This window comes from Glycine soja, chromosome 13 (genome assembly GCF_004193775.1).
Source record: "Glycine soja cultivar W05 chromosome 13, ASM419377v2, whole genome shotgun sequence".
Taxonomy (NCBI): domain Eukaryota; kingdom Viridiplantae; phylum Streptophyta; class Magnoliopsida; order Fabales; family Fabaceae; genus Glycine; species Glycine soja.
In genome coordinates, this window is record NC_041014.1 from 12,238,665 (window position 1) to 12,259,184 (window position 20,520).

At 33.6% G+C, this 20,520-nt stretch overlaps 2 protein-coding genes across 2 annotated transcripts; one reads left to right on the forward strand and one right to left on the reverse strand.

Annotated features, from left to right (window-relative positions):
• The first annotated feature begins 1,479 nt into the window (after window positions 1-1,479).
• On the forward strand, window positions 1,480-9,360 carry LOC114381591 (protein PLASTID MOVEMENT IMPAIRED 2-like). Its single transcript, XM_028340857.1, has 4 exons — window positions 1,480-1,611; window positions 7,593-8,224; window positions 8,474-8,678; window positions 9,157-9,360. Exons 1-4 carry the CDS (start codon window positions 1,480-1,482, stop codon window positions 9,358-9,360), a joined length of 1,173 nt encoding a protein of 390 aa, XP_028196658.1.
• Window positions 9,361-17,620: 8,260 nt separating this feature from the next.
• LOC114381593 lies at window positions 17,621-19,174 on the reverse strand. Its single transcript, XM_028340858.1, has 3 exons — window positions 19,162-19,174; window positions 18,209-18,361; window positions 17,621-18,114 (listed from the first exon to the last, which is right to left on the reverse strand). Exons 1-3 carry the CDS (start codon window positions 19,172-19,174, stop codon window positions 17,621-17,623), a joined length of 660 nt encoding a protein of 219 aa, XP_028196659.1.
• Window positions 19,175-20,520: the final 1,346 nt, after the last annotated feature.

Below are 20,520 nucleotides of genomic sequence, written 5' to 3' on the forward strand. Positions count from 1 at the left end.
CTTAGTGCATCCGATATACAATGGTTTCTTTGAATCATTATCTAACTTTTCATAATATGGTGCATGTGCTTGCCTAAAACCCTTGTCCAAGATCCCATAGCATGTCTTCTATACGATCACCGACTTATTGATCAACTGGAACACTTGGAGGGGCTGATGACATTTATGATAACTCACCATGCCATATCCATCTTGTATAAGTAGGACAGATACCATCACATATCAGATGTGTTCTAATCTCATCCAAAGATTGTCGTCGGCCATTCAAACATTTAACGCATGGACATAAGTATACCCCACCAATTTCTGGAGCATTTTGTTTGGCAAATTCCAAGAAATCTTCAACCCCATTCTCGTACTCTTAAGTTATGCATGGTTTTTTCATCCAACTCCGATCCATTTTTGGTGTACTGTAAGACGAGGATCATTAACCAATATGCATGCAAACCTCTTTTTTTTTTTGTAAAAAGGTGTGACCCTACCCCGTTCAGGAAGACAATTTTTTACTTCATTCAAACAAACAAGTTAAGGCGGTCATGTTAAATTTGACTAAATTTTGGCAGCATTTCACTTTGATCTCCAAGTACACAACATGAAAGCGGTCACATCAATTGATGGCAATCATGTGTGCACCCGGAGAACAAAGCAATATGCAGTGACCGAAATATAGTAAAAAATAACATAACATACTTAACTTGTAAGTGAAAATGAAGTAAAAAGAATTTGTCTTCCCAAACTGTCCAAACGGACAATTCAAGATTCAATACAACAATTAATCCAAACTATCCGTATTAATTGTTGTATTGAATCTCAAACAAGGAAATAAGGCTCACTCAATGAAGCAGAATGTAATAATAAACAATACTTACATTAGGGGGGAAATTATAAAAAAAAAACAGAACAGTGTGAGAATGACATGCATATGCCTTTTCAAATTTACACATTCAGGAAGCAATTGTGTATAAAAAAAACTGTGTTTGTGTTTGTGAGAATGACATGCATATGCCTTTTAGGTTTATATTTTCCATTCATTTTGAAACTTCAAGTTTTTCATATGAATACAAAAGTTAGTGCCATTGAGAAAGAGGCACAGATAGTGTGGTTTTTGGCTGTAGTGTTGCTTGAGGTTGCCACAACATGTTGACCCTAGAGAAGGGGAAGTACGCTGCACAAATGTTGTGCAAGGAATAAGGAGAAGGAGGATTGGTGTGCATTGAGCTATGTTAGAATTGGCCTTTTTTATTATATAGTTTTTGTAATATTAGAAATTTAGCACATCCTAATTTTATGACTGAACTATATTCCTCCCACCGAATCTACTAGAAGCTTTCTACAAAATGTGATGCAGTGGTTGTTGGTTGAGGCTCTGGAGGAGGGGTAGTAGCTGCAGTTCTAGCAAATGCTGGATACAAAGTTCTAGTCTTGGAGAAAGGAAGCTATTCTGCTAGGAACAATGTTTCCCTTCTTGAAGGACCTAGCATGGATCAAATGTACCTCTCCAATGGTTTGGTTGCTACAAATGACATGTTTGTGCAAATACTAGCAGCCTCCACAGTTGGTGATGAAGGGAATAGTCAATACTGTTATAAGAAGAGGGTGTGTAGCAATGGGGTATGTTGTGTGAAACATTCCCAACAATGCTTCATCTAACCATCAATTTTGTTGAGTGGTGAATGGAGTAATAGAAATGGTCATAATTCTGTTAGTTTTATTTTTATAGGAAGCAGAATCTCTTTGGAATTTTGGAGAACAACTCCAATCAGGCCATCAATTTTCAAAGTTTTGACTAGCATCACTCTCACTATTAAGCAGTTACTCCGAGTAACTGATGCTTTCACCTGGGCATGAGTAATCACACTGGGGAGATAAGTGAAGCTTGTAATGGTTGTGATTTATCTTGTTGTATACATTTTTTAATTTTAAAACACAAACTCGTGATTTATTCAAAACAAAAAGGATGAAATTAGGAGCACACGCACAAGAAACTTACTTGTTGGTGGCTTACTTGACAAGGTTGGAAAAGACAATGCCAAGGCAGATATTCAACTGAAAACCTGTACGTATTCTTCAAGGTGCGATCTATGAAAGAAAAACTGGCACGACCTGTTGTGATAAAAAAAATTAAAGCAACAAACATGAGTGAGTTCCAAGAACCACTTGCTATTACACAACATTGAACACTGTTTTCATAAATAAAATAAACACACACATGCATATACTTGTTCTATTTTTAATTTTTTGGGGGGCACAACTTCGTGAAAACTAACACAAGCTTCAATGATATTTCTTTAGGGCCAGTGATGCTAATACTTGTTATATTTTTAAATTTTTTGGCCCCAACTATGTTGTATAGGGATTCAAACAGGGAAACAGGTTCATGTGGCCAATACTAATAGTCATTAACTTGATACAATTGTGAAAACAAAAAGCAACATAATGAGGAATAAATTGATTGGGTTGCTGATTAGTAAAAAGGTTTCACAAGTTAGTTTTTCTCAAAGGATCTTTGTATGTACTTCACTTTTAATGGTATTATACATAAGTAATTTGCAACTTGAAAATGATTCTGGCAAATTCTCTAAAAGGAACTTTAAAATAGCAAGAAAGTTTATAGATTACAACATCAAAGACAACTATCAAACCTCAATAATCTAAAATAATAAAACCAATATTAAACCAGAGAATCAATTCTTTGAGCCAGGGACTGTTATTTTAAAGAAAAGAATCAGAAGTTTCCTTTTCAACAATGACATCTTTATTAATTATTGTCTAAAATTTTTAAATGTAATATCTCCCACCAACAAGCCAAAAGATGATCAGAAAATCTTTGATCGTTGATAGTCTCCCCCAAACAAGCCAATTCAATAGGAAATGGATACTCACCTTCTTAGAAGCTTCCACAAGGGAAAGTTACATACTAATATTTTACAGGGTGAGAGGGCTGATTGGGTAATGCTACAGTGGAAGTTATATAAAATTTCCCCCAAAGTGGCAACTCAAATATTTGATACTCCATTACAAGCAAGTAAAACTAACAGGGTCTAGACTAATGCACGGGAAAAATACATTGGTTGAATTCCTCCCTTTTTGCACTTCTGAAGCATCACCTAAAACATGGTTGTTGTAACAGATTGAAATCAACTAAACAGACTCTTAACTTCAATAGTATCACATCTAAACCAGACTTTGGCATCTCTATCATATCATAGCAAGGATATATTAATATTGTACCACTACTAAGAAATTCATTTTTAACGACGTTCTATGACGATTCCATAAAATCATTTTAAAATATTAGACTAATAATTTTATAAATACTAAATTTTAAAATGGAGACGATTTTTAAAATGCACGTATTGGAATGAACTCTTCAATGACAACTATTAGTTATAAAATCGTCTTTGAAACCGGTGTACATGTCGAAGGCCCCAACCAACACCCTTCTTGTGCCTTGTTTTACTTGTTTGATCTAGCTAGAAGCACTGGGGTTTCGAATCCTAACATGTGCCCTCATTGTGTTGTTCAAGATCTGACGAGACTGCATAGTAGCGATAGTGTTGTTCTCGTGGCACGCCCTCAATATGGAAGCTGGCAAAATGCAAGATTGCTCGCCAATGATGGAAGGTTCTTAAGAAATGGTAACCGTGGTTTCATCAGATGCAATAATTTTGATGTTTTTTAATGTGTTTACTATATAGTTATAGGATAAAAATTTGATGTACCCAAATTTTATTATGTCAACTCTAGTCTTGCGCTAATTATAAGAAATACATTAAGGTAGCAGTGGCAGGTCTTGGGGGAAGAAAATGAATTAGGTGCTAGCCATGAGCAATCCAAGATGTCCAAGTGTATTTGGTTGTAACGTATTATATATCTAACCAGTATTTTTAGACTATTGATTAAGAAATTAAACCAGCAAAATATTTATTACCTAAAACATAGGTGGGCATAAAAAAGAATATAGAAAGCATAATTTTAAAATGTCGTTGCCCTGTGTATATACAGTGCTTACTTTAAGTTTTCTTTTCTCAATAATAAATTACGAGAGGAAATGTTTCATATATGTTGCTCAGGGCGTCTATACCTTTTTTCCCTTAATCAACTTGGTTTTTTCCTTGTTTAAGAAAAAATAATCCATTTAGAGATAATGACACTCTTTCCTCTTCTTAAACAAAATATCTGAATTAGTATGGTTTATTTTACATTTTAATATAGCCTTTTCATTTTATAATATGTTGCTGCTATTTTAAGGAATTATAAATGATTGGATTTGTAATAAAATAGCACAGGGCAAATTAACTTGTATTGGTAAAGTGGTGGATTGGAAATCATACCCAACCCTGATTAATTAGTGGTGGATTGGGAAGTAAACTGCCTGAAATCCAAAGGCACGATCTATTCTGCAGAGAAGGGGATAGCTAGCTGGTATAGCAAGTAGTGTGAATAGAATTGCTATGTTTGTAATTAAAGGTTCAAATAGGAACACATAGTGCTTAGTTATGTTGGGAAGTATACTATACTTGGTTACGTACGTATGTGCTTTTGTAGAAGGGTTGATACCCTTGTACCTCTTTTAATAGATTTCCTTTTGGTTGATTAAAGAAAAAAGTGGCAAGTTGTTTGGGGATTCTATTGGTTTTGCTTATTTGCAAGTCAACTTGCTAAAAATAATAACAAATAAAGTAAAAAAAAATACAAATGTACAAACTATACTAATAAAATATAAAGACAATAAAAAATTATTAAATAATGCATCATTAGCATTTGAAATTTTCTATCACCAATTAACCAAATAGCAGTCTTTTCCATGCAAGAAGGCAAAGTAAATAAAAAGAACAGTTCAAAAGCAATAGCTTTAATGTGTAAACAACTTCCCAAAAGTGCAAAATAAATAAATTAAAATATCATCTTCCAAGTTCCAAGTAAAAAAAAGTTGGGGGTTGACCTGTTCATAAATTTTTTCTAATTAGCAGATTAAGCATGACAAGTCAAAGTGGAAATTATGATTTGTATGGATTTATAATTTTTCATATTTAAACTTAATACAATGGTGTTGACTATGAAGTGATTAGTGATATATATATATATATATATATATATATATATATATATATATATATATATATATATATATATATATATATATATATATATATATATATATATATATATATATATATAATGTGTAAACAACTTCCCAAAAGTGCAAAATAAATAAATTAAAATATCATCTTCCAAGTTCCAAGTAAAAAAAAGTTGGGGGTTGACCTGTTCATAAATTTTTTTTCTAATTAGCAGATTAAGCATGACAAGTCAAAGTGGAAATTATGATTTGTATGGATTTATAATTTTTCATATTTAAACTTAATACAATGGTGTTGACTATGGTGTTGACTATATATATATAGGAATAATTATGGGTAGAAGTAGACTTTATCTTAAAGAAGTATATTTGTCAAACTTAAAGCTTGATTTCAGGTTATTTATCTTCAATACATAATTTTGAAAGACATGATTAATGTTTTTAAAATTGTGTAGCTACATAAGAAAATGCATGTAGTGGTTTAATGTTGGCTGGAATTTAAAGCAACAACATCAAAAAAATAGGAGTAATAAAAATAAGAATGTTAAGATAGATGTGTGATTATTTAAAAAAAGAAAAAAAAAACAAAATGATTATATATGAGAAAATATTGGTGTAGCACATTGAGAAATAAAAATAATAGAGAATTGATTAAGATGTTTGGACATGTATAAAGAAGATCACAAGAGACGATAGTTAGAAGAGTAAATTACATGATTTTTAGTCTTGTGAAAAGGAATTGAGGGAGTTAGGAAAGGATGTAGGAGAACTCATTGAAAGAGATCTCAAATTAAATAATTAATATATCTAAAATTTTGATTTGTAAAATATATATAAAAAAGAGTTTTCAAATCGTGGAGATGTTCAAAAATCAAAATCCTAAAGTAGAAACATATTTTGTCTTTCAATTAATTAATTTTAATTCTGATTTTTATTTGATAATTTTTTAAAAAAAAATGTAGTTAAACTCAGTTCATATTTTAAATTTATTTTATTAACCGTTAATGTAACATAATTAAACTATAGTATATGTAAATAACTTGTTTATAGATAGTATTATCTTATGCAACCAGATGGATTGTTTTTTTTTTTAATAATAACTAGAAATCAAACACAAAATTATACGAATTAATATACTAAAATTAATTTTTTTAACAAAATTATAGGAATTATAGAAATCAAACTCTTATTATCATTTGTAACACGATCTTATTATTTGAAGCAATTTTTCTTTAATAACCTTATTACAGTTAAACCAGAAAAGCAAAAAACTACCCATTCAATTCTTTCTTTTCCGGTAACGGCTAATATCCATTATGTCTCTAGCAATCAAGTCTTGAATAGAGAACATTAGGAGTGAAGATAGGTAGGTGTTGGGCGGCCTTAGTTGCCCATGCAATGAGGGAAAAGGTGAAAAGATAGTAGAGTCAGCAGGTGCATGTTTGTGCAATTTGGTTTAGTTGTTGTCTTAAAGGTAAAACATTTGAATTTTTTTGGCTTCCATTCAGGTCAACATTACTATATTTGACTATCCAGGGCCCAAAAGAGGCTGAAGGGTATAGCATATTTGACTTACTACTATTTATATCTACAGAGAAAACTAGGCCATTGACATTGGAAGACTGCATATATACTATAACAAAAAGGAATTAAAATGTCCAACCCCTACAATTTCTAGATCTAACTAACATGGTAATTAACTAATGAACAAATATAAAAAAATCAACTAAACTTATTGCATATCTACATAAATTCACAATGCCTATATATTTAGAAGCTCAAGATCCTGAGTGCTGATAGTATAATACCTTTATGGATCTAACTCTACTTAAACCTTTTTGCACTCTACTCTCTAGGTTCTTTAATTCCTTTAGACTGAGAGAGCTAACAGCATCACGAAAGATGTGCCTGGAATGCAAAAAATGACATTGAATTTTTTCATTTCAATGGAGAATTCTACTGAATAATATTTTTAACAGAATGTAACATTGACCTGTTTGGATTCTGAATGTCTCTGATTTGTCTTTTTAATTTGGACGTGTCCTGATAAAATTGTTATTCATAAAAAGTGTCAACCAGTTAGAGAAACCTTGTGGTGGAGCATTTTTTCAACTAGCTGCAACTGATACCATTTTTTCTACTAAATTGGTTTGTGCAATTTTTCTCAACAATAATTTTTACAAGTTTGTCACTGTTAAGTAAAAATCTAAATTCAAAAGATTTTCTAAAAAACCCTTACCAAACACACAACAATAACAATAAATGTCTTGTCTAGTGATGAAATAAACACAGCATATGTTCTACTCCAGTCACTCATATCTTTCAGTGGTCTTCTTTGTATATGTCAAAATCATTGCACCAATATGTCTTTGTGTACAATTCTTGCCCACACAACATGAACACAACATTATTAAGATTTTGAATTAAAAAAAATCTATTTATAGATTTTTTATGTGTCCTTTTAATTAGAGGAGTTGATAACAACATTGTTTTGGTAAATATTCCTCAGAAGCACTCTTCAAAAGCAAAACAACTCCACAGAGGAACCAATGATATTGTTCGGTACAAAGAGACCAAATGGGCAGCAGAATATGCAAAAGCTCAAGCAGAAGCTGAGCTTTCCAATGCTAAACAGACAGTGAAAGATCTTTTCTCTATGATTGGGGAATCTATGTACAAAGCAAAAGCCGAAATGCGAGACATGGCACCACTAAAGAAGTATGTCAAACCGAGAAATGATGATAATCAGTATTCACAAGTTATGACAAAATTGGAACATGCTAAGCGGGAATTGTTCCAACTTAAGCTTCATGTGGGTTCTGTTTTGGAGGAGAAACTGCAAGCGGAGAACGAAGTCAAAGCATCGAGATCCAGCATGTTGTCCTTCTCAAGAGTAGCACAAAAACAGACGAACGAGATTGAGGAAGCCAATGAAGAACAATTGGTGGTTCAATTGGACAGAATTGATGCTTTGAATGAACTTAGAGACATTGAACAACTTCAAAACACAAGGAACAAATTGAAAGAGGCCATTGAAGCGATAGATGAGACAAAAGAGCTCGAAATGAAATTGGCCACAACATTGTCTGATATTGATATGTTGAAGAATGACTTCAAGTTTGTTAACAAAATGGGGAAAAGGTTACTTCAAAGAAGTGGTCAGAGCATTGAGCATATAGAAGAAGATTAATCAAGACATGTTGGTGTGTTAAAGCCTACAAAAGAAGAAATAGAGGCAGCAAAGAAAGACTTGGCTTCCATTACAAAACAAGTTTTTAAGTTTATGGCCTCTATGGATGTCACAAGAAATCAACTGAAGCATGTGAGTGCAGCCACAATTCATTTAAAGAACATGGAATCGAAAATTGGTGCAAAAGTTTGAAACCTCAGTTACAAGCTCTTGAGAGCAAAATCTAAATTAGAAGTCGTGTCTGCTGCGGAGGAAAAGGCCAAATCAATAGTGAGTAACTTAACACAAACTCTTGATAAGCTCAAGTCCAAAACAGAAGCAGCAAAAAAAGAAAAAGACCTTATAATAAATGGAGAGGTTGCAGAAACCAAAGAAGAGATTAAAAAGGCCTTGTTGGAGATAAAGGTGAGTAAGGAAAGATTTCAAGGTGCCATGTAGGAGCTACAAGCAGTGAAATCATCAGAAGCTTTAGCCTTGGAGAAGCTCAAGATTCTTAGGGAGAATGCCATGAAAGACAGAATTAGTAATGTAACAAAGCCTAGTTCGTTAATTATCATATCTAAGTTTCAATATGACTATTCGAGAAACCAAGCAGGGAAGGCAAATGAAATTGCTGAGAAGGTAAAATGAATTAAATTTCTCTCATAAGCATAAACTAAGCTTATCCATAAGCATAAGTTTAAATCAGCTTTTAGATAATCTAAATGACACTCTGAGAGGGTTTAGACAAATTAGTTTATTTTACTTTTAACTTGTGAGACTAATTTATTTTATTTTTCTTTTTATTTAATTATGTAACAAGTAGTATTTATTGAGAAATTTATCTAAACAACACACAAAAACCTCTAAGGTAATTGTGATGATGGTATGCTCCCACTTACAGAACAAATTAAGGGAACAACTTGTTTTTGACACTCTAAGGGGTGACTGGAAGGTGGCCTTTGGCATCTGGGAATTTGACCCTCTTAAGCTAAGTAATCCATTCCCTGATAATAGAATTTCAGCTCACATTAGGCAGGGCTATGAAAATAAGGTAGTGGCCTCTAAAATCCAAAGGTTTGTTACACAGAAGCTGCCCTCGATATAGTATCATGAAGTTCCACATGGTGGCCATTTGATTGTGCACTATAGTGGCTTATGTGATGAGGGTGAAAAGGAGATACCTAGATTAATGTCATCAGTCATAAACCAAGCTACAGTTTGATATAGTGGAAAGAAATGGAAAAAAAAATAGAATTGAAAACAAATATTTAAATTAAAGTAATATATGAAAGTGTGGGACTCATCAAATTTTTCAAACTTTCCACTCATTTATCTTTCTTTCCTCACAAACCGAAATGCACCCTAAGAAAATAATTTCTTCTACTCTCACTAGTCTATCCACTAGGTGTTTGTTCATGTAATTCACTTCAACTGGAACACAAAGTTGGATCCTCGGTAGTTAATTTATTTTTCAACTTCAAATGCAAATTTTGAAATAACTTCCACTTTGTTTCACTTAGCAACAAACCAGGAGAAATAGAAGAAACACCATACATACACACTGCACAGAAATAGAAGAAAGAAAATAAAGGGGTATGCTAATGCTACATAATTGACTTGAACAAAGACTTGGATTTGACCTATCTTTACCTAAGACAGAAAAGAAAGCACAAAAGACAACACTCTTATACTTCTATCTAATTCCTCCTCTTCCGCTACCCTTCCAACTTTATCCTCTCCAAACACTACTTTTCCCTCTGTATTGATAAGTAATTAAGTAGTATTTGTTTTGTTTGTCCTAATAAGCGTTCAAAACTAAAAGCCACAGTCATATGATGAATACCTTAAGTGATTTTGTAGCGTCTATTACTGTGTGTACCTTAATGCATTGGATAAATTGGATCACATAATCTAGACCAAATCTCAGATTGTGTTCATTAACGCAAAATTAAAATATTCAACATGATACGAAAACCTCATCCGGAGTAACGTCCCTCACAAACTAAACAATTCTTTCCAATAATGGCTAAAGATAAAGGAATCTATGTCACTAACCACTGATTTGGGAATACCATGCAGCCTGATCACATCTTCAAAATAAGTCAGTGACTGTCTTGGCTATACAAGGGTGCTTAAGCAACAAAATAGCTATATTTAATAGTCTATCATCAACATAAATAGAATGGCCTCATAGCCTTTTAGGAAAACCCATAATGAAATCTAAGTGTCTTCCCAATTCTGTTTATTACTCTCTAGAGGCTGTTAGAGTCCTGCATGTGGCTTGACATTTGTTCCTTCAACACACATCACAGGACTTCACAAAGTCCTAGACACTTCTCTTAGTCAATTCAGCATACAAGGCAACAAGACAGGTTTGGCTCTCCGAGTCCTCGCTCCAACCCAGGACTGAAACAATTTAGCATTTCGTTTTCATCTAGATATAAAAATTTAAATTGCTTATTAGAAGCATTCTAAGGGTTTGTAGAGGGTGTAATTTCTAACCACAACGAAAGCAAAGGTTTTTTCTTTCACTCAATGAACTCAGGGTAAAATAAGTGATGAAACCCTTTCATCTTCTCTGTTGAGACTCTCCAATGTTGGGACACCAGTCACAACACAAAGCAGAAATAGACGCGCTTATGAAGCAAATAAATAAATATCAATAGATGTGTGTAGTTGTTTAATGACTTACCTATACGACTTGCACAGACGCGCTTTCCACGACCAAACGGCGACAGCTTAGTATGAGGAATCTTCAATGCGCGAGCTCCACACCAACAATCTTCACGACGCGAGGTCCACAAGGTTCATGGGTTACTGCTTTTTGGGGTGAGGTAGAGTTTTTGGGGTTTCAGCTAGGGCACAGCGGGGTAGACTGGTTGGGCTTCGAAAATGTTCGCAACTACATTCAAGGGGTGCACGCGGGAGACGAAAATAGTAACCAAAATACAAAGATGGTCTATTCTGCTACCTGTCGTTGACTTGTTTGACCTTTACATTCTAAGATGGTTATTTATAACCGTCTTAGAATGTGCGTCATAAATTTGAATATTTAGCCCCCGAATTACAAAAATGCCACCGCATTTTTTTCTAAGATGGTTATGAAGGACCATCTTAGAAATGACGTCGTAAAAACAACCTTTTGTAGTAGTGAATAATATGTAAATCATCAACTTATTTATGAAAAAGCATAAAATATAAACATAACTTTACCTTAAAATATCGGTTGAACCTATGGTTTCTAAGTAATTTTGGAGGAATATGTGTTCCATCAGGTTGTTTAAAAAATATCTCCCCCCACTCTATCAAAGCTTGTAATACTCTATGGAAGTGAAGACTAACAGTTTCACCAGAGTGTTTAAAGAAAATGGACATCATATGGTTTATGACATTATCCCTACTATGTAAAGAAACTTTGCTACTTGTTCTTAATTGTTGCTCGTCGTGTATGTCGAACTCCACTTCAATCTCTTAATATGGTGCATAGATTTGAGAATTGTTGAGGACCCATATGAATTACATCACAACATCGATCATTGTCGCAAATGTATTTCATTATTTCATCTCTAACTCTCTCCCCGTGTTCTCTTATTCTAGAAGGTATTTGTGTTCTTCTTTGATTGTTTTTCAATGCACAAATTAACCATATCATGAACATTACTTGCATGATCACCATTTGAACTAGAAAAAATATTTGAATTTAATATCTTCACTGGCCATCTATGATAAAGAAAACAAAAACACAAATTGAAGAGGAGACCATACACTATGAAAGCTAATTAAATATGTGTAACAAAATATAATTAAATTTAGAATACTAAGAATAGAGCAACAATAAAATAGGCACAAAGAAAAGTACAAAAGATCAAATTCACATTAATGTGACCATTTATAGAACCAAATTGCTTCACGCATCCAAATAATAATAATAATAATAATAATAATAATAATAATAATAATAAAAGACATCACTGAGTTTTGATCAATATTGATGCCATTCCTAAAAAAATTAAGAAATCTCACTAATCATCAAATATATAAAAGCATATGCTTATATACCCTTCACTATAGTAGGCAAAATAATAATATATATTAATGCACCAATTACCATACATAATTCAAATTGAAATTTCCATGATCAAGTTTTATAAACATTTCCTAGGGTTTGCACCTATAGGAATGCTTAGAAAGGTAAAAAAACATGAATCATCTATGGTAGCCATGATCGAACATTCAATGATTAGGACTGGTTCTATTGATTGTCTTCAATCCTATTAGTGACATTAGTTTGTAGAAGTTTTAAGACAAGATATAGTGGGTCATAATTTGTGCATTAGTGGCCATGGAGTTGTGCAAAGTCTACGCTGATGTGACTAGTTATTAGTGCTACTAATTTTATAGGTGGACTGGTTCATGTTTGATTTACAATTGAAATTGTTATGGTGTGCATTTCGATACAATCCAATGGATAAAAGCAAAAGTAAGGATCTTGATCCTTATATTAAAATTGTTGGGATTTAATTCCAAATATAGGGATCCAATCAAGCAGTCTAATTTTGATTCTAACAGACAATCATAAATCCTAATCACATGCTTTCTATGTAGAGAGAAAGTACTATACAGAGATAAATAAAACCCCTTTGTGTTCCCATACTCAAAATCATGATGAAAACTGTATACGAAAGCGTACCTGGATTAGCCATAATGGAATGATGATGATGAAAGGTTGATTAGAAAATTGGGTTTTGTGATCTTCCAATTGTAGAGAGCCCTTAACTTTCCTTCTCTAAAGGTTTCTCTTCTGACGGGGATAAAGAGAAAATTGTACGCGTTGGGTTGTGTTACATTGCTCTCTACAAATGGGGACCATAACCCCTTATATTGGTAACTGCCATCAGTTACCCCACATTTGATAATTATAATTTGACCCCTCATCAAATTATAATATCACTGGTATCTACACAATTATCCTTTCATGACATATGTGCCCCCAGCTATACTTTTATATTAATTAGACCACTTTAACATTTTGGCTAATTTTATAATGGCCCTAACTCATTCAATTATGAGATATATATATGTATGACCCAAAATTACTAACAATCTCCCACTGGTCACAAATATATATATTGTTAATCCTTATGAATGTGTTAGACTTTATGAGCTCAAAATTTGTCATTACATTCCTTGAGCATATTCCAAAAATCTTGTCCATTGATTACATCCGTATGTAGAACCAAAGCAGTTTTCATTGTATCAATCACAACTAAACTCATCAATGATCACTAATGCTGACAGAATCAAATGACATAGACTCATCATGAAATGTGTAGCATGAAAATTACGTGAAGGTGATTTGTACACGTCTATTTTCAACTGGTCCTACTTTACCTCAATGAGATCATTTAATAAACTTAGTGTACAGAGTGTAATAACTGAATAATAAACCATATATATATAACCAAATATATCCAAAAGTCAATGTATGCATACATAAAATCTAACATAGAACATAAAATACATAAAAGTGACTAACTCCCACTAAATCAAAGATTCCTCAAACTGTAAAACACCCATGTGAGCAACATGCTCATGAAAGACCTTGGGTGGAAGTCCCTTATTAAGAGGATCTGCTATCATGGAGTTTGTCCCTAAGTGTTCTATGGAAATCTGTCCACTCTATACCTTTTTCATAACAACTAGGAACTTGATGTCAATATGCTCCGACTTGGTCGAACTCCTATTGTTGTTAGAATACAATACAACTGATTTGTTGTCACAATATAACTTAAGTGGTCTTTCAATTCCTTCCATAATTTACAGCCTTGTGACAAAATTTCTCATTCATTTTCCATGATTTGATGCCTCATAACATGTCATAAATTCTACATCCATGGTGGATGAAGTAGTAAGGGTTTGCTTGGCACTGCGCCAAGAAACCGCACCATCGGCTAACATGAAAATGTAACCTAAAGTGGATCTATAACTATCTAGGCATCCTGCAAAATCCGAGTCAGAATACCCAGTGATCTCCAACTAATCTGACCTCTTGTATGTGAGCATATAGTACTTTGTTCTCTTCAAATACCTCATAACCCTTTTGGCTACTTTCCAATGATTCATTCCTGGATTTCTCAAATATCTACCTAACACCTAAGGGTGGGAATAGGCTAGGCCGGCCTAAAAGGGCCTACGATCTGGCCTACATAAAGTCTGGCCTGGACTGGCCTATTTAATTAAAAGGTTAGGCTCAGGCTTTTTTAAAAGCCTATTAAATTAAATAGATCAGGCTTAAGCTTATTAAAAAGCCTTATAAGCCTGATAGGTCGACCTATATATATTTATATTATTTTTTGGGTACCAATATATATTTATATTACTTTTTGGGTATAATTAATTATTTTTTTGAAACTAGCAGACTTTGATTACACATTACTGCTCCATAACTTCCATTCCTATAATTAAGTAAGACTTTAATTACAATTTAGGTGTGAGTCATGTGCCCCTTTATATTCCTTATTATTTTTATTGGCTTTCTTTTTTTTCTTATTAATGTGAAAAAGGCTTTTAAAAAGGCTATCAGGACAGGCCAGACTTTTAAAAAGGTCAGGCCTGAGCCAAAATAAAAGCCTTTGATAGGCTATAGGCCAGGCTCAGGCCTCAAAAATTCATCGTAGGCTAGGCTCTGGCCTTTTAAAGCCTGGCCTATTCCCACCCCTACTAACACCCCAACTATGTATGCTATATCCAGACGCGTACATACTTGGGCATACATCAAACTCCCTACAGCTGATGCATAGGAAATCTTCTGCATTTCCTGAATTTCTAAATTTCCTTTTGGGCACTGTTTGAGACTAAACTTGTCTCCCTTAGCAACTGGAGTATCCCCGGATTTACATTCCTGCATACCAAACCTTTTAAGTACCTTTTCGATATAGCTCCTTTGTGATAATCCTAGAATACCCCGAGATCGATCTCGGTGTATCTGAATTCCTAATACAAAGGAGGCGTCACCAAGATCTTTCATTTCAAAGTGGCAAGCAGTATGTCATCAACATATTAGACTAGGAAAATGTATTTGCTCCCACTGAATTTGTGATACACACAATCATCAACATGATTCATCTAAAAACCAAATGAGAGAATTACTTGATGAAATTTGTGGTACCATTGACGAGATTCCTGTTTTAGCCCATAAATGGATTTTGTCAGTTTGCAAACCATATTCTTTAGGTCTCCTGACACAAAGTATTCTGGTTGCACCATATAAATTGTCTCATCAATGTTGCCATTGAGAAACGTCGTCTTAACATCCATTTGATGAAGCTCCAAATCATAATGTGCAACAAGAGCCATGATTGTCCTAAAAGAGTCTTTCGATGAAACTAGAGAGAAAGTCTCTTTAAAGTCAATCCCTTCCTTTTGGGTATAGCCTTTCACCACAAGACGAGCCTTATACCTCTCCACATTACCTTTGGAATCCCGCTTGGTCTTAAATATCCATTTGCAACCAATGGGTTTCACACCTTCTGGTAATGGGACAAGTTCCCAAACTTTGTTGTCTTGCATAGACTTATACTCATCATTCATTGCTTCAATCCACTTTTCTGAGTTGGAATCTTGCATGGCTTGATGAAAGTTGACTGGGTCATCTTCCATCATACCATTATTTTCTTCATGTTCTTCGAGAAATACCACATAATCATCTGGAATAGCACTTCTTCTTTCTCTTGTAGATCTCCGCAAAGGTATTGGCTCATGAAGCATAGGTTCTTGAGGATCTTGAGTTTGTTCTTCATGAACAACCAAATTATCTTGAGTGAGGGATTCAATAACAATGTCTTGTAGAAGTTCCAAATTTGTTTTATCAAAAGCAATTGTATGAATCAGTTCTGGAATTGTTATTGATTCTTCCTCTAAGACAAAGTCTTTAACCTTATTCTTCCCCTCAAACTCAATATCCTCAAAGAATGTAGTGGTTCCCGTCTCAAAAATTGTCTTTAATTTGGGATCATAAAATTTATAGCCCCTGGATCTTTCAGAATAACCAATAAAGTAGTTGCTCACTGTTCGGGAGTCCAATTTCCTTTCATATGGCTTATAAGGCCTTGCCTCAGCTGGACATCCCCATACATGAAAATGTTTCAGACTAGGCTTTCGCCCAACCCAAAGCTCATAAGGTGTTTTGACAGCTGCCTTGGTTGGCTCTCTATTTAGAATGTCAGCTGCAGTCTTTAGTGCCTCTCCCCAGAGTGAGTCTTGTAAGTTAGAATGAAAAATCATACTTCTTACCATATCCTTAAGAGTTCTGTTTCGTCTTTCAGCCACACCATTCATGCTAAGTGACCCTGGCATGGTGTATTGTGGGACGATTCCACATTCCTCTAGGTACTTGGCAAAAGGCCCCGGACGTTGTTCACCTGAACCATCATGTCTGCCATAGTATTCACCACCACGGTCAAATCTGACACACTTTATTCTTTTGTTGAGTTGATTTTCAACTTCAACTTTAAATGTTTTGAACACATCCAGAGATTGTGACTTTTCATGTATAAGAAACAAGTATGCATATCTAGAGTAATCGTCTATGAATGATATAAAATAGTGTTGACCATTCCATGAAGGTGTATGAAATGGCCCACAAATGTTTGTATGTATCAATTCCAAGACGTCTGTAGCTCTATATGCACCTAATTTCTTGCTTTTGGTCTGTTTACCTTTAATGCATTTAACACAAACATCAAAGCTTGTGAAATCAATAGAATCCAAGATTCTATTTGACACAAGTCGTTCAATTCTATTCTTAGAAATGTGACCTAAGCGTTTGTGCCATAATGCTCCTGAGTTTGTATTATCAATTCTATGCTTAGTACCATGCAATTCTGCATTAAAGGCTTCACCATAAGAAGCTACAATATCAAGTAAATATAGATTATCATTAACCAAGAGTGAACCAGTTCCAACCATATCTAAATTAAAAGACAACCTGAACAAATTGTTTCCAAATGAACACAAATAACCCAATTTGTCTAAATAAGAAACTGAAACCAAATTCCGTCTAAATGACGGTACAACAAAAGTGTCTTTCAAATCCAAATAAAAATCAATACATAATAATAATCTAAAATGCCCTATAGCTTCCACTTCTACCTATTTACCATCTCCAACATAGATCCATCTTTCAAAATCAATTGGCTTCCGGTAGCTTAGGCAACCCTTTATTGAAACACTGATGTTAGTAGTGGCACCAGAATCTAACCACCAAGTGTTTCTAGGTACTGAAGTTAAATTGACCTCAGAACAGACCAAAGTAAGAAACATACCCTTCTTTGCACACCAAGCATGATATTTCGTACATTTTTTCTTTACATGTCCAGGCTTACTGCAAAAGAAATAGTTGTCACCCTGATTTTGTTTCTTTTGTCCTGGACCCTTAGCAGCTTCATTTTGGGCTCCTCAATCCTTTTTCTTTTGCCCTTGTCTTTAGAGGTACTCACAACATCAGCACTTTCAGTCCTTTCTTGCTTCAACCTTTCCTCTTCTTGCACATAGTATGAAATGAGCTCATTAAGAGACCATTTCTCCTTCTGACAGTTATAAGAGATCTTAAACTGACTAAACTGCGAAGGAAGAAAAATCAACACTAAATGAATAAGCAAGTCTTCCGATAACTCGAGCTTTAGTGCCTTTAATTTTGGAGCAATATTTGACATTCCCATAATGTATTCCCTGAAATTTCCTTTGCCTTGATACTTCATGGAAATCAAGTTCTGAAGGAGAGTACTTGTTTCCGCCTTATCGCTTTTTGCAAAGCACTTTTCAATTTCAGCAAGGAATTCTTTGGCACTAGTTAGTGCCCCTAAAGAGCTCAGGAATGTCACGCTTAATGATCATAAGACTCATGCGATTTGAGTGATCCCACTTCTCATGAAGTTTCCTCTGTTCAGAGGTACTGGAATCCATAGGAGAAGGGGGTTTCTCAATCCTTAATGCAAGGTCTAGATCCATGCAACCAAGAACAATTTCCATGTTCTCTTTCCGGTCCTTAAAATTTGCACCATCAAGAACTGGAACCGAATTCAGATTAGCAGATATAGAAGCAACAACTGAAAAGATCAAAACAAAAATCCAATAAGCTCACATAACATTCATCAATGCATTTGAATAATGATATATCTCATCACAAGATTTCCAGTGCACCATTAATATCAAGTCTTTGGACAGTGATATTAATTGCTAGTGAAATCCTTGTTATAATGTTCAAACATTGATAATAAAAGCATGTCAAATAACAAACCCATCTTTTGATGTGACTTATCATTCACATGCAAAACCTCATAATTATCACATGTTTAACATCACAGGTGTGTATGTAAGTTAATTAAATGATAACTTTTCTTTGGGCCAATCATCATTCATATAAATAATCACACATGTCAACATTTAACATTTCTCATGAATAATCTACACAAGAGAGATCACTTTGGTGATATCTTGATTCAATTAGCACATTTAAATGCTAAACCCAATCAACACATCAAATTGTTATGCTTGCACCCTAGTGTTGCTCTACATGTGTTATAATTGTTATATTAATTTGATGTTATCAATCACCCTTTATATCATTGTCCATTCCGCAGTAATGTGATAACCTTATTTTGTTTTCTCAAAACATTATCCAAACATCATACATGAATCAAGTATGGGTGGCTCTGATACCAAATGTTGGGATTTAATTCCAAATATAGGGATCCAATCAATCAGACTAATTTTGATTCTAACAGACAATCATAAATTCTAACCACATGTTCATGTAGAGAGAAAGTACTATACAAAGATAAATAAAACTCCTTTGTGTTCCCATACTCAAAATCATGATGAACATTGTATGTATATGGAAGCGTACCTGGATTAGCCATAATGGAATGATGATGATGAAAGGTTGATTAGAAAATTGAGTTTTGTGATCTTCCAATTGTAGAGAACCCTTATCTTTGCTTTTCTGAAGGTTTCTCTTCTGACGTGGATAAAGAGAAAACTATACGCGTTGGATTGCGTTATGTTGTTGCTCTCTCTGTAAATGGTGACCATAACCCCTTATATTGGTAACTGCCATCAGTTACCCCACATTTGATAGTTATAATTTGGCCCCTCATCAAATTATAATATCAGTGGTATCTACACAATTATCCTTTCATGACATATATGCCGCCAACCATACTTTTATATTAATTAGACCACTTTAATATTTTGGCTAATTATATAATGGTCCTAACTCATTCAATTATATATATATATATATATATATATATATATATATATATATATATATGACCCAAAATTACTAACAAAAATACTTTTACCTCAAACATATTTTTAAACCTGATTTTCAAGCATGCACTTACAAAGTTTTAAGTGATCAGTAGCTCTTTTGGTGCCAACCTAGTTGGGATGAAGTGAGTTATTTTGATGTTTGGAAGTCCTCAAACCTTTATAAAAAAAAAAAAAACTTACGAAGCTTTAAGCTAAACAAATATGAAGTTATAAAAAAAAATTAATTTTATATTTTACTACATTATTTTTAACTTATTGTACATCAACTGTCAACAGTTTGCTTCCATGCTTCAAGCTTTACTGCCCTAATATGAAGACTCAAAAGGGAAACTTTGTACTTTACAATTAAGAAATACCAAAGACAAGAAAATTGTCACTGTACTATTTCTTTTTTCTTTTTATGATAAGCCTTAATCATACTAGTTCTAATTAAGTTACCATTATGAAAATTAATCTTTCAAACCCAAGACTAATTCAAAGCATCTCAAAATCACTTTTATAAAGCAAAGATTTTGAGAGTTTGCAATCCTAACTAATCAACTAATCAACTTTATAGACATTATTGGCATAGAAAAATAACTTAAGGCCATGACTACAAACATTTGTTGCCGGGATAAATATAGTTTTGCTCACAAGTTGTATTTTTCCCATTGACAACAAATACATTAGCATAGAAAAATATTTTTCACAACATTGGCAACAAGAAGTTTAGTCGCCGGGATAAATATAGTTTTGCTCACAATATTTGTTTTGTTGTCAAAAGGTAAATTTTATTCCAATCACAATCAAATCTCGTTGCTAAATGCTATCTTTTCCAACAACTTAATTGTTGCTAAAAAAAAAGTTTTTGCGAATTTGATTATTTCTTGTAATGTAGAAGGATGCCACCTATCCCATTTGTTACCATAAAAAAAGAAGGAAGACAGCTAAG

Bases quoted from the DNA above. Each gene is read 5' to 3' on its own strand.
- LOC114381591 (XM_028340857.1), top strand. From the start codon at position 1,480: ATGGATCAAATGTACCTCTCCAATGGTTTGGTTGCTACAAATGACATG. The intron at 1,612-7,592 runs GTATGTTGTGTG...AATATTCCTCAG, and splicing joins AGAGGGTGTGTAGCAATGGG to AAGCACTCTTCAAAAGCAAA. The intron at 8,679-9,156 runs GTGAGTAAGGAA...TCCCACTTACAG, and splicing joins AGGCCTTGTTGGAGATAAAG to AACAAATTAAGGGAACAACT.
- LOC114381593 (XM_028340858.1), bottom strand. The intron at 18,115-18,208 runs GTACCTCTGAAC...TGAGCTCTTTAG, and splicing joins CCCTTCTCCTATGGATTCCA to GGGCACTAACTAGTGCCAAA.